A 16,410-nucleotide genomic window follows, 5' to 3' on the forward strand; every position below is an offset into this window, starting at 1 on the left:
AGTCCAGCAGTAAGGTGTGAATCGAGTAAGAGTCAATAAGAATAAATCTTGACAATGCCATTTTTAAGCCACTTGAGAGTTTAACTACATTTTAATAACATCATTACAAGTTTTATATTTTAAAACATAATTTAATTGGTAATAAAAAATAAAATTGATACTTTGCTGTACATGGCGATAAAATCCATATCTGCATTATGAAAACTCTCCTAGGTTGAAGCTTGAATTTAAGGAGAAAGATAAGATGTTGAAGGCTGCCATCTAGTGATCATTTTAATAGTTTTAAAATTATCTCCAAATAGGCACACAAAATTTCCATGCATATAAAAGATGCTTCAAAAGCCATGGCTTTTTTGTGAAATCATCAAACTAATTTCATTTTGTTTTACAAGATTGGTTCTAAAATAATATATTTCAAATAACGTGTTTTGTAAAACACTACATGAATGTATTACAACTGTAAATTGCCCACAATTATCAGGTTGAAGTACAGCTTGTGGAAACACAATCCAATTAGCTTCACACACCTATTTATCCAAATAAAAATTCAACATGGGCACCAGCCCTGGAAATTCTCACCAATCATATACAGTATATTCCAAATCTTGTATAAAGCCCAACTAGAGATAGATCCCTTTTCAGAATGAGATTAATAGCTTCCTAAAACTTTTAATACTGATCTAACCTAACAGCCTTGGAATGAAAGCCTGTATATTCATTACCAATCCCACAAAAGCCAGTTCCTTAAAAATCCCATTAATGAACTACCACTCCATTTCCTTAAATAAATATCATGCATCTTATATTGCTACCCTTTTTTAAAAAAGGGTTAATTTTATTTTCACAAAATTCTCTTAAGTATGTATATTAACACAGAGCCACAGGTCTCAATTCTCATCCAGGTCACATTGGTACAAAGAGTGCCAGTTCATTCGCAAGAAAGATAGTTTAACAGAATAAACCCAGAGATAAGGCTGTCTGCTGTGTCTTTTACTCATCTCAATGTACTTAAGAATAATTATGAACTTGATATAATGCAGTCAGTGAAGCAAATTGACTGAATGGACAGCACACCTAGCATCACTTCCCTGTGTTGTTTGGGGGTAAGAAACTCTTTTACAGTTCTTGAATTAATAATGGGCTGCAAAAGTCTAAGACTGAGGGCCATAAAATTAAACAAACTAATTACAAAAACTTAACTATTAGTATTCTTTAAACACTAACCATATTTTCTTTAGAAAAAAACGAAAGCAAAACCTACTTACCGTAAGCCATAGCAAGGCAGAGTGATGAACCGGAACATTGCCAAAAAAACTCTCAGAGGAAGCAGGGTGAACACATAGAGAAAAGCATCCAGGCACAAAAAGATTCCAAAAAACATCAGCTAGATCATAAAAGAATAGAACAGGTATAAACATGTCAATCCTTTTTGAACAACTTTTCATTCTGTCATAGGTTCACATAAGACCTTGATTAATCAAAACTATATATAGTTATGCTCACTTACACTTCTTTAGCCTGCTGAACTGTAACAAACAACATGCTGAACACTTGGAAGTCTGTTCAGAATAAATTCTGCTCTTGGAGGCCCAAAGAGCAGAAACTTTGGAGATTAATAGATGAAGCGTCCATGGATGTAGCTGCTGATCACCTGTTCCAATCCTCTGGTCAAGTTACAAAAGTTGAAGTTTAAAATAACGAGCCACCTTTTGCACCCCTTTTAAAGAGTCTCATCTTCATCTATAAAATTGGATTTCCTATCCTTACAAAAATCTACACCTTTACATGATGAAAGGGTTTTAAATAGTTTTCCACTGGTTTTCTCCAGACCATATGCAAGGATCCAAAAATGTTACAGGGTGTGGGCGTGTTCGAAGTTATTTTCAATTTCAGAATACTAACACACATACTGAGTGAAAGTTAGCATTTCACATAATTAGATTTGCAAGATATCTTTCATTATAGCCAAGGTACCAAGTCCTCTATGATAATTAGACTGGAACTAGACTCTGTTAGGAAGGCAGCCTGGAAATTTTGTGACAAATTGCAGTTATATTTCCACATTCACTATAACACTGATTTTTTCAATTCAGCTAATTTGCACACTCTCTCTTAGATTACTGGATATTTTATACAGATATTAAATTATATACAGAACTTTGAGCTGACACTGCATACTTGTACTACAGCTGTTGTCAAGGTGAAAGCTAAAGGTCCTCACAGATGAGCAAGGAACCAGAACAGCTTGTGGGAATGCAAAATAAACCCATTGTGTAAAATGCTGAAGACCCAGCTCCCCCTTTTGCAGGCACTATTAAACAAATACGATTAGCACTTGAGTAGAAAGGTCAAACTGTCATGCAACTTCTAAACACTGCAGTTTTAAGACACCTGACAGTTTGAGAAGCTTTCCCCCCACCTCAAAAAAACCCCACTCCTTCAGTAAAGTAGCTATAAATTAATACATGTTATACCTTACTAGTAATTAAATAACTACCAATTCATGCAGGAGACAGTGAGATTGTATTTTGGTTTTCTCCCTTTAGTTGGTTCTTTCACCTCTTCACAATTCCCACTTGGAAGAAGCAAGCTTTGACCTTAGCATGACAATAGATAAGCTGCCATTTGGTCTGCATGTGCTGTGCAAGGCTTGAGGCACACAGCTGGCAAAAACTAAGAGGCTAAGCAGACCCTCTCTTCTGTCTTTCAAAGAGCACAAAATCTGATTCAAAAGGTTTCAAGAGCTCTAGCCAAATTAAACCGTTATCACTAACAGAATTGTGCCAAACCTTGTCTTGTTTTGCTGTGGTGAATACAAACCTCTGATTTTACATTAAAAAAAAAAAAGTGCCAAACCTTACCCAAGAAGGCATGCAATATAAAGAAGCCTAGTTTTCTCCCTCTGGCTGAGGTCGTCTACTAAAAATAGCTAACTTAAGACTTTAGCATACAGGATTTATATTAAATAAAGGCCCCTGGAACACATTAAATTAAAAGCACAATAGCATCTGATCCCAAATCCTAACAATCACACGTCCTAGCATGTGTACAGGCCAGGACATGCAATTCTGCCATTTCAACTTGTCACCGTATATGGAGTCCTCCACCTGCAATAGCACATTGAAAGCGTGCATGGTGCAGGCCAGCGTGGGGTTGCCAAGTGAGCCAGTTCTTAAGTGCTGGAGAGAGGAATTCAGTCAACACTCTTCATGTGGCAAGTTTGAAGCCATGCACAAGCAAGCGGACCCCTGGAAATCCACAGCCCAATTCGAGACTACAGGCTGCCCTATCTCCAAGAAAGATGCACAGTTTTCAACTTGTCAAGCAGAGGAAACAATCAGCTCTCCCTGCCCAGCACTTGCAACCCCCTGGACAACCCCAGCCTGGTTCAAGACCCTCGGGTACCCTGATCCCTATGCCAACAATCAGATGAAGACTGTCGGCATGGGAATGCTGCACACAAAGGCCTGATTTAAGGTACCTCACAAACCAGCCACAAAGATGTTCTATGTTATATGTGGAGTATCTTTGTGATTAGTTTGCCATTTTATGGGGTTGTAAGTTGGCTAAACATGTGGTATGTTGCCATTTATGGCATGATATTAACATGTTAATATGTCTGCTAGGGGCCTGACATATAATTCTGTACCCAGTTCAGGAACACAGGAGCACTTAAGACTAACCTGCCTCATCAGTTTACTATTCCATCTTGGAGAATAGGAATCACCCAGATAAAGACAGGAAGAAATAGGAGCAAAAGCAGAGAAGCATTGGATCTATTCACTGGGGGGAAAAAGATCCAAGAAAGCAGAATAAAGGGCAGAATTCCAGTCATCCTTGCTATCCAGCACCTACATAGCACTCCTATGCTTTTCCATCAACCTTGAATAGCTATAGTTAGGGCTCTACCCAAATTGAGGAGGCAGGCAGCTGATTTCACAGGCAGATCAGAGGGTCAGCCACCATATTCATGCACTTAACATGACAACCTCCCCCTCCCTCCCCGCCCCCCCCCACACTCCTACCCCTGACTGGTTGAAAAGTCTGTTAGTCATATGGCCCCTGCACCTCACCATTGACTGACCCTGTGTTCCAAGGCTATTATTCATGCAGCCCCAGCCCTCCCCAACGATTGGTGGAGATGGACACGGATGTATAACAGGCAGCCTTCTTAGTCAATCAGTGGCAAGGGGCAGGGGCAGCTCTCCTTTGTGCTAGCAGCTCCTCTACCCTCTTCACAGACTGTGTAGCCAGGCACAGTGGCCATGAGAACTGCTGGCTCTCACTGGGGCACTAACAATTTATTTTTTACTAAGTCCCCACCTCCACCCACAGTTTTTACGTACCTATTTCACCAATAATGCCAGATTTCATGATTTTTGCAAAATTGCATAGCTCCATAGCTATAGAGTTCAGATATATTGAAGCCAGATGCCAACATGAAAAAAAAAAAAAAACACAGAATATTCCAGAGAAGGTTCAAGGGATAACCACACTGTTGCAATTCCCAACTCTGATCCTGAAAACTACAACAGGGGTGACTTCTCACCCAGGCATTCTGGGGTGCATGATATGCCTTGATGACCAAGTTTTTGTATCATTCTTTGGATAGCAGTCTGGTATATTAAATAAATCCTCTGGATATCAGGCCTTCAGCAATTGCTTCAGAATTTTATGTGAGAGTGGACACAGGTGCTCAGATGTGTGGCAGCTGAGTAGGTGAGGGTATAAGAAACTGGGAGAAATTAGTTAATTGAAAATTACTATACTGAAGGGGGAGGGAGAGAAAAAAAAATAAAAAACCAAAAAACGGTTTAAGAAATGAGTCACCATAAGCTAAAACAGGAAGTCCATTTTTATTCTTTTAAAAATTGCACAAACGTAGTAACAGGTATTTCCACAGTGACTTGCAGGTTTAGTTCATGGGCTAGTGTTAGAATTCCAGAAATGGGCTAACCCAGGAAGATGCCTCAGCTCTTTGTAACCGTTAGCCCTGCAGTAAATTATCTATACACCAACTGAAAAACTAAAACATGATTACACCTTTCTGTCGCTAAGCAACAGAGTATTAAAGCTAAATATGTTTATCACTAAAATGCCTCAAAAATAAGTCATCCTAGATAAAAGTGCAACAGCACTAACAGCACTAATTTATATATTTTTGATATATAATATATATACAATTATATTCTGAAGTCAGACAGAAGGCAGGGCACAAGTTAGTCTCTGAGATGCCACCCTGCCCTGCCTCTATAATTATATTCTAATACACAGCTAAGATGTACAAATAAACAGGGATTAGAAGAATAGGGTTATTGCAGCTTCTCTCACACTGATACACTTTTTACACTGGGCATTTTCCAATGTTTTATTTAAGAAATATACACTATACAATTCACTTTTGTATATATATTTTCAAAGGCATTCTCCAAAATGGAAAACAGTGTTTAATTTTAAATGCAACGGATAACTAAATCTTCAATTTCATAGCAGTTTGGCCTACTACTTCTATATCTGCTCTTGGAAATTAACAGGCCAGCTGGAACAGACTACTCAGCTAATATTACCAATCCATTTCATTAGTATTCAGAATAATTTCTTAAATAGAGAACACTTCCATTTCTTCCAAAAAATTTTAATTTTAGACATATATAGTACAAGTTCTTTTATCTAAATGAATTAAACCAGAATTCCATATAACCGAGACAGTTGTACTAGCCCTGTTCACTCAAAGTCTACTACAGACCTCCCACCCAAAGTCAAGAGCTTGACCAGGAGTTCACCCGGGAACTGGGTATGGCAGCATGCTCCAGACCATGGTTCTCATGGGTGACTTCAATTACCCAGACAACTCGTGGGAGGATCACTCAGCAAAATCTGAGGGGTCGCAAAACTTCCTATCGTGCATGGATGACCTCTATCTGACTCAAGATGTCTACAGGCCAACGAGAGGTAAAGCCCTGCTCGACCTCATACTGGCTACTGGGGGCGACCTAATTGGCGACCTAGTGACCGATTGGAAGCTGGGTGACAGCGACCACGAGCTGATCACCTTCACCATCTGCTGTAAAGCTGTCAAGTCAGTCAGCAACACAGAAGTCCTTGATTTCAGGAAAGCCGACTCTGACAAGCTCAGAAGGCTTGCCAGTGAGGCCCTAAGAGACCACGACCCCAGGGGAAGGGGAGTTCAGGAAGAGTGGTTGCTCCTTAAGGGAACGATCCTCAGTGCACAAGCTAATTCTATTTCATCTTGAAGGAAAGGTAGCAAGAGGGCACAGCAGCCCCCCTGGCTCTCCAGGGACCTAGCAGACCTCCTGAGGCTAAAAAGAAAGGCCTACAAAGGATGAAGGATGGGATTCACTTCCAAGGAGGAATATTCTGCAGTGGTCCAGTCCTGCAGGAAGCAAATCATGAAAGACAAGGCTGCAACTGAACTCCAACTATCTTCCAGCATCCAGGACAATAAAAAGTCCTTTTTTCAGCTATGTGGGGAGCTGGAAGAAAAGCAAGGGCAACATTGGACCCTTGCTGAACCAGATGGGACAACAGACAACTGACGCCCAGGAAAAAGGCAGCCTATTAAATGGTTACTTTGCTGCGGTCTTTCATCAGTCCCATGGGACGCCCATGCCCACTATGGGACAGGGAAGTCCGGGTGCGGGTGACCCCTGCTCTCCATAAATGCCGACCTCGTGAAGGAACAGCTCGAGAGGCTGGATACCTTCAGGTCAGCTGGCCCTGAAAATCCATATTCCAGGGTACTCAAGGAGTTGGCTAACATTATATCCCAGCCTCTGGCACGGATCTTGGAAAACTCCTGGCACTCTGGTGTAGTGCCCGAAGACCAGAAGGCGGCCAATGTGGTGCCTATCTTGAAGAAAGGGAGGAAAGTGGATCCGGCAAACTATCGGCCCATCAGCCTGACTTCTATCTCGGGGAAGATCTTAGAAAAGTTTATTAAAGAGGCCATCCTTAGAGGACTGGCCGACACCAACATCCTGAGGGATAGCCAGCACGGGTTTGTGCAGGTAGGTCCTGCTTGACCAATCTCATTTCCTTTTACGGCCAGGTAACCTATCACCTGGACAAGGGAAAGGAAATTGATGTCATATCTTGACTTCAAAAAAGCTTTTGATCTGGTATCCCATGATCACCTCTTGGCAAAACTGGCCAATTGTGGCCTTAGGTCCACCACGATCTGCTGACTGGGAAATTGGCTCCGTGGTCGGACACAGAGGGTAGTAATTGATGGAAGTCACTCATCATAGTGGACTGGGACCAGCAGGGTCCCCCAAGGCTCTGTCCTTGGACCCATATTGTTCAACATCTTCATTAATGATGTGGACGTTGGAGTCAGAAGCGGACTGGCCAAGTTCACCGATGACACCAAACTTTGGGGCAAAGCATCCACTCCAGAAGACAAGCGGGTGATCCAGGCTGACTTAGACAGGCTCAGCAAATGGGCGGACGAGAACCTGATGGTGTTTAACACCAAAAAATGCAAGGTTCTCCAGCTTGGGAGGAAAAACCTGCAGCATCCTTACAGGCTCGGTAGTGCTATACTAACTAGCACTACAGACGAGAGGGACTTGGGGATCAGGATTGACCACAAGATGAACATAAGCCTGCAATGTGATGCTGCAGCCAATAAAGCGAGCAAAATGCCGGCGTGCTCCCATAGATGCTTCTCAAGCAAATCCCAGGACGTCATTCTCCTCTTGTACTCAGCCTTGGTGAGGCTGCAGTTGGAGTACTGTGTCCAGTTTTGGGCTCCACAATTCAAAAAGGATGTGGAGAAGCTTGAGAGAGTCCAGAGAAGTGCCACACACATAATCAGAGGTCAGGACACCAGACCTTACGACAACAGGCTGAGAGCCATGGGGCTCTTTAGCCTGGAAATGAGCAGGTTCAGGAGTGATCTGATGGCCACCTGTAAGTTAATCTGGGGTGACCACCAGGATCTGGGGGAACGTTTGTTCACCAGAGCGCCCCAAGAGATGAAGAGGTCGAATGGTCATAAACTACTGCAAGACCATTTCAGGCTGGACATAAGGAAGAATTTCTTTACTGTCCAAGCCCCCAAGGTCTGGAACAGCCTGCCATCGGACATGGTTCAAGCACCTACATTGAACACCTTCAAGAGCAAACTGGATGCTTATCTTGCTGGGATCCTATGACCCCAGCTGACTTCCTGCCCTTTGGGTGGGGGGCTGGACCTGATGATCTTCTGAGGTCTCTTCCAGCTCTAATGTCTATGAAATTTATGAAATCTTTCCATTATTTTTAAAGTTTACCAATGCCCTTTAGGTATTTTTCCTTTTACAGGTCACTCTTCCAGGGACTGTCAGCTCAACAAATATGGAAAATTACCTAGGGGTTTACCTTAAAATTAGCACTCACTGACTTACAGCCAAACCAGAACTTTGGAAAACCAAATTTTTTCCCTGTGCCCTTCCAACAGACAATATGTGCCCCTCACAAACACTGAGTAAAGTATAAAACCATGAAAAGATTATTATAGGAAAAGAAATACAGGACTGATTTGGGAAAACAGCATCACCAATGGTAGTGTTAGAGTGACGCAACAGCCATGATGGTCCAGGGATTATGCAAGGATTTTTTTAGGATGACATTTCAAATGAAATGCATTCTTCAATAGGTCACCAAATTATTTTTAAACAAATACAAAGTAAACACAGAGTGCTTGGCACTGCAGTCCTTTGCCTTCATTTCTCAACTCCCTAACGTTAACATCCACTGGATAAATTTCTTTGATACCTTGCTTCCCTGCTTTTCTCTCTCACTGCACCTTTCTCAGTTTGTTAATGATTACCAGAGCCAAGAGTTCCAGACCCATTTCCAGGCCCTAGGGAAGTGATTTTAGGTCCTGGGGTGCTATATAATCCTCTTAAGGATCCAATGGAGTATGATGCAGTATTAGCACCAGTACATGTGGAAACGCCTACATACGGGAAGGGTCAGGCTTCCTACCTCCCCACCACTGCTTTTACTGTCATTTACCTTCCCTTCCTGTCAGTGATCACGAGTATAAATTTAAGATGATTTCCCAATAATTAGATTATATTAATAGAAAATTATTATTTCTTAAATTATAACAAATTATACATGTATAAGTTTTCCATGTATAGAAGGTAATTATTGGGTGGTTGTTTTAAATTCCAAGTTACCTTGGATTTAAGTAAATACGGTATATTTCTGCTGTTAAAAAAGGAGCAAAACTGAAGGTATTTTCCTGAGGGGTGCCTGGAATCTAAGAAGGCTAAGAACCACTAGCATCAAAGGAAGCCATAGCTTTCTTCTCAAGTTAAGATTTTTTCCTTTCAGCTTTCATGACATCCCCCTAGATTGATTTTTTTCCTGTGTCAAAAACTGACAGGCTTCTCCAAAGCGATCTGATGTTGAAGAGTTGATGGAAAACTTGTATAGGAACTAACATTATCAAATACATTTTAATGAAAACAGCACTTATAGACTCACTTTTCCAGTTTAATCAAATCTTCAGCTTCAATCCATTATTAAGCTACTGCATCAATCCATTAAGTTACCTGGGAAAAGAACTATTTTTAATTTTGTGTATGGTGCCTAGCACAACAAAGCCACAGCACCTCATTTTAGTCTCCAAGCACTACCACAGCACAAATTGAGACATTTAATTTTAAATCAAAAACGTGTTTTCAGCACTTAGAATGAGTATTTATCCTTTCCATCTTGATTCTGAATCTGACAAGAACTTGACTACTTCATTGCATTTAATTACTTGTTTTCAACAATCACTATGGAACATGCCACGTAAAAAAACCCAATACTATAAATACTGAAAAGTAAAGGAGCTGCCCATATGAGATGCCCTGTCAATCTTCTGAAGGTTCCAAATCTAGCTGGCAAATCCCATGATTTCACCAGGAGTCACCTCTCTCTAAATCATTCATTATTTCATCTTCTCTCTCCCCATCCCAGTTTTCAGACAGCAAATTAAAGCAGCACTGGGTAAAACATGAACTCTCCGTCTTTTTAATATTATTTCCATTACTACCCCAAAGTTAAATCTTACTTTTTCTGACACATTATACACTCATTTACCTACTTCCAGGTGATAGTATTCAAAGCCTGGAAGTCTTGATGCAACCTACTTAATGTAAGTTAGAAAAAAAAAAAACCCAAACCTTTTCTTTGCAACCTTGTAGGAGGAGCCACTCTGGCAGCCATATGATGAAGGAATGAACTTCCCAACACAATGTTATTTCATTTTGTTTTAGAAGTCTTTTCTATAACTATCCTTAGAGGATAATTTGCAGCAGTACTTATGAGAGGCCTGTTTATATTCTACTTATTCCAACTGAAACTCACTGCTAATGGTTAAGAAAACTTATATTTTACTTGAGGTAACTAACTGAGTTTAGACATGGCAAATAAGGGATTACTAATGGATCTTCAGAGAGGCACACCAAACTGAGTTCAAAAGGTGTGAGAGTCAGCACAAAGGAAGGAACACATCATCTATGGATAGTGGTCACCTACACAAAACACTGAAAGGCACCTAGTTGAGGTCAACGTTGACACGAGAATGGCTAAGAGAGCTGAAGGAGGCTAGATTTCAGGTAAAATAAATATAAAGCAATAATAGCACAACAGTTCAAACAAACTAGTCATGTTATGAATGCTTCTAACAAAATGACATTACCACAGAAATAGACTAGCTTTTATAAAAACAATTTTTAACTTAACTAAACCTATAAAAACACAGTAAGACATAAGTACTGATTAACAGTAAAATGAAACGTACACACTGAATCCAATGGTGAACAAATGCATAGTGCAGAAGCTAATCCTACTTTTGCCAGCTCAACCCTTTGAGGAAGAATTTCAGACTTAACAGGGGTTCTGAAGTTCTTACTTTCCTCTTTAAATTGTGGAAACCCCTGAAAACAGTTCTACTCCTTAGTCAACAAAAGAATCCCCTTAAAGTCATAGATCACAGCTGCTGACGCTAGTAACAGAAGTTTTACTGCTTTTATTATCTCTGCAGAACCAGTGACACCATAGACAAATGAATGAAACTGTGAAGTTACTTATTTTTTTCTTTTTCAATGACAGACAAATTCTGTCTCCAGAGAGATCCCTGTGAAGGAGATTATGGCAAGTTTAACACCATACAATACATAAAGGCAAACACTCTGAAGATGGAAATATTACCAACTCAGAGAGCAGCATTTTCTGCCAATACTTCTGTAACAATCCATGTTTCTAGTTCTCTCAAAACAGCAGTTCACCTACACACCTCTTCTCAAAGTAAAGAGGTGGTGTGAAACAGTCAGTGGTTGATTCTCACAGATCATTTGCTATAACCACATAAATATTATCTGCAAGCCTATTATACTTCCCACTCATCAAGGAAGCAAATGATTATTTCTAGAAAGGGGTTGAGCCACTAGCAGATGGAAGGTGTCAGGAAATTAAGATTGTTCTCTGTTTCTAAATCTTGACACCAACAGAAGTTGATGAAATTTTCTCCCATCGTCCTCTATGCCTATTTTCTGTTGTGATTCCTTCTCACAGGTTTATTTGTTTCTACAGAAATATCTTCCAAGTTAATCTTTCACATCCCCTCATTATCATAAAAAGGTAGGTTCATTTAGAAAAGACTTTTTTGTACATATTTCTATTTTTCCTAGTCAGTATTATTTCTACCAAACTGCAGCATGAAGCCAACTCCCTTTAAGGTGTATTAGTTTTCCAGTGTTGCTAAGCACACTCTTCTACTCTGATCAATATTGCCACACTCTTCAACTCAGCTCTGAACACTGTTCTGGTTAGAACCAGCTAGACTTTTCCCCCCAGGTGTCCAAACAGGTTTGCAGAGCTAATGATTCTGCTTTACACTGAAGGTTTTTATAGAAATGCCAACTCATGCAGCTTGAGAAACACAGAGCAAAGTTTGGCCCCAACAATACAACAGTAGTTTTTATCCAGTTGCTTGTACATTATTTTATGGCAACTGGTTTGGTGAAGTTCTTACAACGAATATTACACACTCTTTGTAAACAAAGTTTACAGTCCATTGATGCTTCCAGTTTGTTTATACAAGTGAAGAGACTTCCACTTCCCTTTTGGAAGGCTATATTTTATGAGCCAATCTGCATTTGAAACTGTTTTCTGATAGCAGTTTTTGCTCTCTTATTCTTGTGTTCCCGCTTTACTAAATAACTTTTTCCTTTAATGTAACTTCACTAATTTTTCACACTATTACACAGTCCCAGAATCATAGAAAGACAGGGCTGACAGGGACCTTAGGAGGTCATCTAGTCCAACCCCTGCGCAAAGCAAGATCACCCCCGAGTAGATCATCCCAGCGATGGCTTTGACCAGCCAGGTCTTAAACTCCAAGGACGGAGATTCCATCACCTCACTGGGTAACTTGCTCCAGTGCCTTACTGTCCTCCTAGCGAGAAAGTTTTTCCACAATATCTAAACCTAAACTTCTGTTGCTGCCACTTGAGAGCACTGCTCCTTGTTATGTTATCTGCCACCATGGAGAAACAGTTCATCCTCTTTGGAACCACCCTTTAACTAGTTGAAGGCTGTTATTAAATCCTCCCCACCCAGACTTCTCTTCTCCAGATTCAGTAATCCCAGTTCCCTCAGCCTCTCCTCATAAGTCATGTTCCCCAGCCCCCTAACCATTTTGGGGGGCAAAAGCAGACAGTCTTCTCTTCCCCAAGCTAAATAACCCTAGCTCTTTCAGCCTTTCCTCCAAATCCTCTAATAATTTGTGTTGCCCTGTGCTGGACTCTTTCTAAACTGTTCACATTTTTCTTAAAGAATGGGGCCCAAAAACACAAATGGTACTCCAGGCGAGACCTCACTAGTGCTGAATTCAGTGGAAGAATCGCTTTCCTTGATTTGCAAGTGACAATCCTGTTAATACAACCTAGAATGCTGCTGGCCTTTTTTACAGCAAGAGGAGCTGTCGGCTTACAGCCAGCTTATGATCCATCATAACCCACAGGTCCTTCTCTGCAGTACTGCAGCCTAGCCAGTTGTTGCTCAGTCTGTATTTGTGCATGCATGTGGTTATTCCGCCCAAAGTGTAGGACTTTCCACTTGTTCTTACTGAATTTTATCTGATTGATTGTGGACCATTTCTCCAGTTGATCAGGTTATTCTGGATATTAGCCCTGCCCTCCAGAGAATCTGCAATTCCACCCAACTTGGTGTCATTTGCATATTTTTTAGGTGTGCAGTTAATCCCTTCATCCAAATAGTTAATGAGGATGTTGAATAATACCAGACTCAGAACAGACCCCTGCAGAAGCCCACTTGATACTTCCTGCCAGCTAGACATTGAGCCATTGAGGACAACACACCAAGTATGATGATCTAACCCGTTTTGTATCCACCTTACAATACTTCCATCTAGTCTGCATTTCCTTAGCTTACTAATGACAATGTAGTGGGAGACAGTGTCAAAAACCTTATTAAAGCAGGGTGGATAACAATCAACAATTAAAAAAAAAAATAAAAAAGTTAGATTTTATAATTTAAATCAGATTTGTTTTATTTAATCAGGTTTTAAAAAATGTTTTTGTAAAGATGCTTTTTTTAAATAAATCTATCTAGTTTTAATTTAAGATACGTTTAAACTCAAAGATATCATCACGGAATAGGGATTATTATTTTTAATCATATACTGTTTGAGACAATATATTCATGTAACCTTTTTAGAAACCTTTTATAAATAGGTCACAACAGGCCATGGATTATATTAGGGGCCCAATTTTATGGGGTTCTCAGAGGCTCCTCTATAGATTAATAAAGATTAAAGAAAATGACTCTACCCAATAGGATTCAGTGCTCAGTCTAGAAGATCCCATTAACCATCTCTGTGATGCTTTGTTTTAGTTCTCAAATTGTGGATTTGTCCCTCCAGAGATAACATCCTTGTTAAAAGCAGTATATGGAGATGAGAAATAACAGACCTGACTATGTACCCATCAACACTATTGTCTCTCTACAAATTACACGTACACAGAGTGAAGCCTTTATCTCTCTCTAAAAGTGCAAAGTTTCAAGAAGTTAAATGAAAAGAGGACTGTTGAAGGTGGAATAGATTCAGGCAAGGAGGAGTCTGGAGACAAGTGCAAGGAAGAGGGGCAGAAGAAACAGAGAAATATTATAGCAGAATTTTGTTGAAATTGCAAAATACTTCCGTAAGAACCACTGTGCAGCAGCTGCTCCAAAGAAAGCAGGAAGAACCAAACTAAATCTCACACAAAATGCATGATGGAACTCAGTAGTGGACTGTTTTGAGTATATTGAGAACCGACCTAATCTGATGACAATTTGTGAACAAAATTGTGACAAAAATAGATGGAATTGTCATAGTCAAAGTTTTCAACATTGGGCTAAAGAGTAATGTAGAACATATGCTGGCCGTCCTGAAGCCTATTTCTATAGCCCTGAACAGAGGTTATATCAAACAAGAATGTACTTTTTAGAGAAAACAATGATTTAACTAACGCTTCCCTCCCAGTGATTTAAATCAAATCCACCCTGTACTAAAGTCAAGGTATACCACATCTACTGCTTTGGCCTCCTCATCAATAGACCCTGTCACCTGAACACAGAAGGAACTGACTTCTATCCTGGGGAAGATCTTAGAAAAGTTTATTAAGGAGGCCATCCCTGAGGGACTGGCCCAGGCTAACATCTTAAGGGATAGCCAGCACGGGTTTGTTGCAGGTAGGTCTTGTTTGACCAATCTCATTTCCTTCTACGACCAGGTGACCTATCACCTGAACGAGGGAGAAGAGATTGCTGTCATATATCTTGACTTCAAAAAAGCTTTTGATCTGGTATCCCATGATACTTGGCCAAACTGGCCAGTTGTGGCCTTGGCTCCACCACGATCCGCTGGCTGGGAAATTGGCTCCATGGTCGGACCCAGAGGGTTGTAATTGATGGCAGTCACTCATCGTGGTGCCCTGTAACCAGTGGGGTCCCTCAAGGCTTTGTCCTTGGACCCATACTGTTCAACATACTGTTTAATGATGTGGACATTGGAGTCAGGAACAGACTGGCCAAGTTCGCCGATGACACCAAACTTTGGGGCAAAGCATCCACACCAGAAGATAGGCGGGTGATCCAGGCTGACATGGACAAGCTCAGCAAATGGGCAGACGAGAACCTGATGGTGTTTAACACCAAAAAATGCAGGGTTCTCCACCTTGGGAGGAAAAACCTGCAGCATCCTTATAGGCTCGGCAGTGCTACGTTGGATAGCACCACAGAAGAAAGAGACTTGGGGGTCATCATTGACCACAAGATGAACATAAGCCTGCAATGCAATGCCGCGGCTAATAAAGCGACCAAAACGCTGGCTTGCATCCATAGATGCTTCTCGAGCAAATCCTGGGACATCATTCTCCCCTTGTACTCGGCCTTGGTGAGGCCGCAGCTAGAGTACTGCGTCCAGTTTTGGGCTCCACAATTCAAAAAGGATGTAGAAAAGTTTGAGAGAGTCCAGAGGAGAGCCACACGCATGATCAGAGGTCGGGAAAACAGATCTTACGATGACAGGCTGAGAGACATGGGACTCTTTAGCCTGGAAAAGCGTAGGCTCAGGGGTGATCTGATGGCCACCTATAAGTTTATCAGGGGTGACCACCAGGATCTGGGGGAACGTTTGTTCACCAGAGCGCCCCAAGGGATGACGAGGTCGAACGGTCACAAACTCCTGCAAGACTGTTTCAGGCTGGACATAAGGAAGAATTTCTTTACTGTCCGAGTCCCCAAGGTCTGGAACAGTCTGCCATCGGAGGTGGTTCAAGCACCTACACGTAAGCATGCAAGTACTCCAACTGAAGCACGTCTCCACCTGCAGGTTAAAACTTGGCAAGTGGGCTAAATAAAGTTAAATGGGTCTCAAAATGCTTCCCAGATTTCTTTACCCTTCTTGCTATTTCAGATTCTGTTTCCTAGATGCACTCTCTTGAGACTACCTGGGCTCAGCATTGTCATTTTCTGTCCATGCTTCTATCCACGGTAAGGCCCAGTGTATTATTTTGGTACGTGCCAGAGTGGGGGCAAAATACAGCCTGTGAGGATAAATTGGCAGACCAGATATAACCATTTGGCCTGCTGGCCACTGCTGAGTGCCTGAGGAGGAAGGGCTGCGCCATGTGCCACTCTGGTCTGCCGCAGCCAAGGCTGGGCTGGACCAGGCAGCACGCAGACTCCTCTGCCCCTCCCTCCCTGCCCCACATCCATCCTCCCTCCCACCGCTTGGCTTCCTGTTGGCACTGCACAGTCCTGACACTGTGGCCACTGGCAGCCAAGCCCACTCAGGACTGGGCACCATGCAGTGCACTGGATAACCAACCTTGCCCACCT

At 41.4% G+C, this 16,410-nt stretch overlaps 1 protein-coding gene across 4 annotated transcripts in view; it reads right to left on the bottom strand.

Annotated features, from left to right (window-relative positions):
* TAPT1 (transmembrane anterior posterior transformation 1) overlaps nucleotides 1-16,410 on the bottom strand; it is an 89,555-nt gene that overhangs the window by 61,464 nt on the left and 11,681 nt on the right. For all 4 annotated transcript variants that reach the window (XM_090035635.1, XM_090035637.1, XM_090035634.1 and 1 more), the window contains exon 3: nucleotides 1,266-1,384. In XM_090035635.1, the coding sequence (XP_089891761.1) occupies nucleotides 1,266-1,384 (119 nt within the window). The remainder of the gene's footprint in view (nucleotides 1-1,265; nucleotides 1,385-16,410) is intronic.

This window comes from Crocodylus siamensis, chromosome 2, assembly GCF_052110815.1.
Source record: "Crocodylus siamensis isolate JL-2025a chromosome 2, ASM5211081v1, whole genome shotgun sequence".
Classification (NCBI taxonomy): Eukaryota; Metazoa; Chordata; order Crocodylia; family Crocodylidae; genus Crocodylus; species Crocodylus siamensis.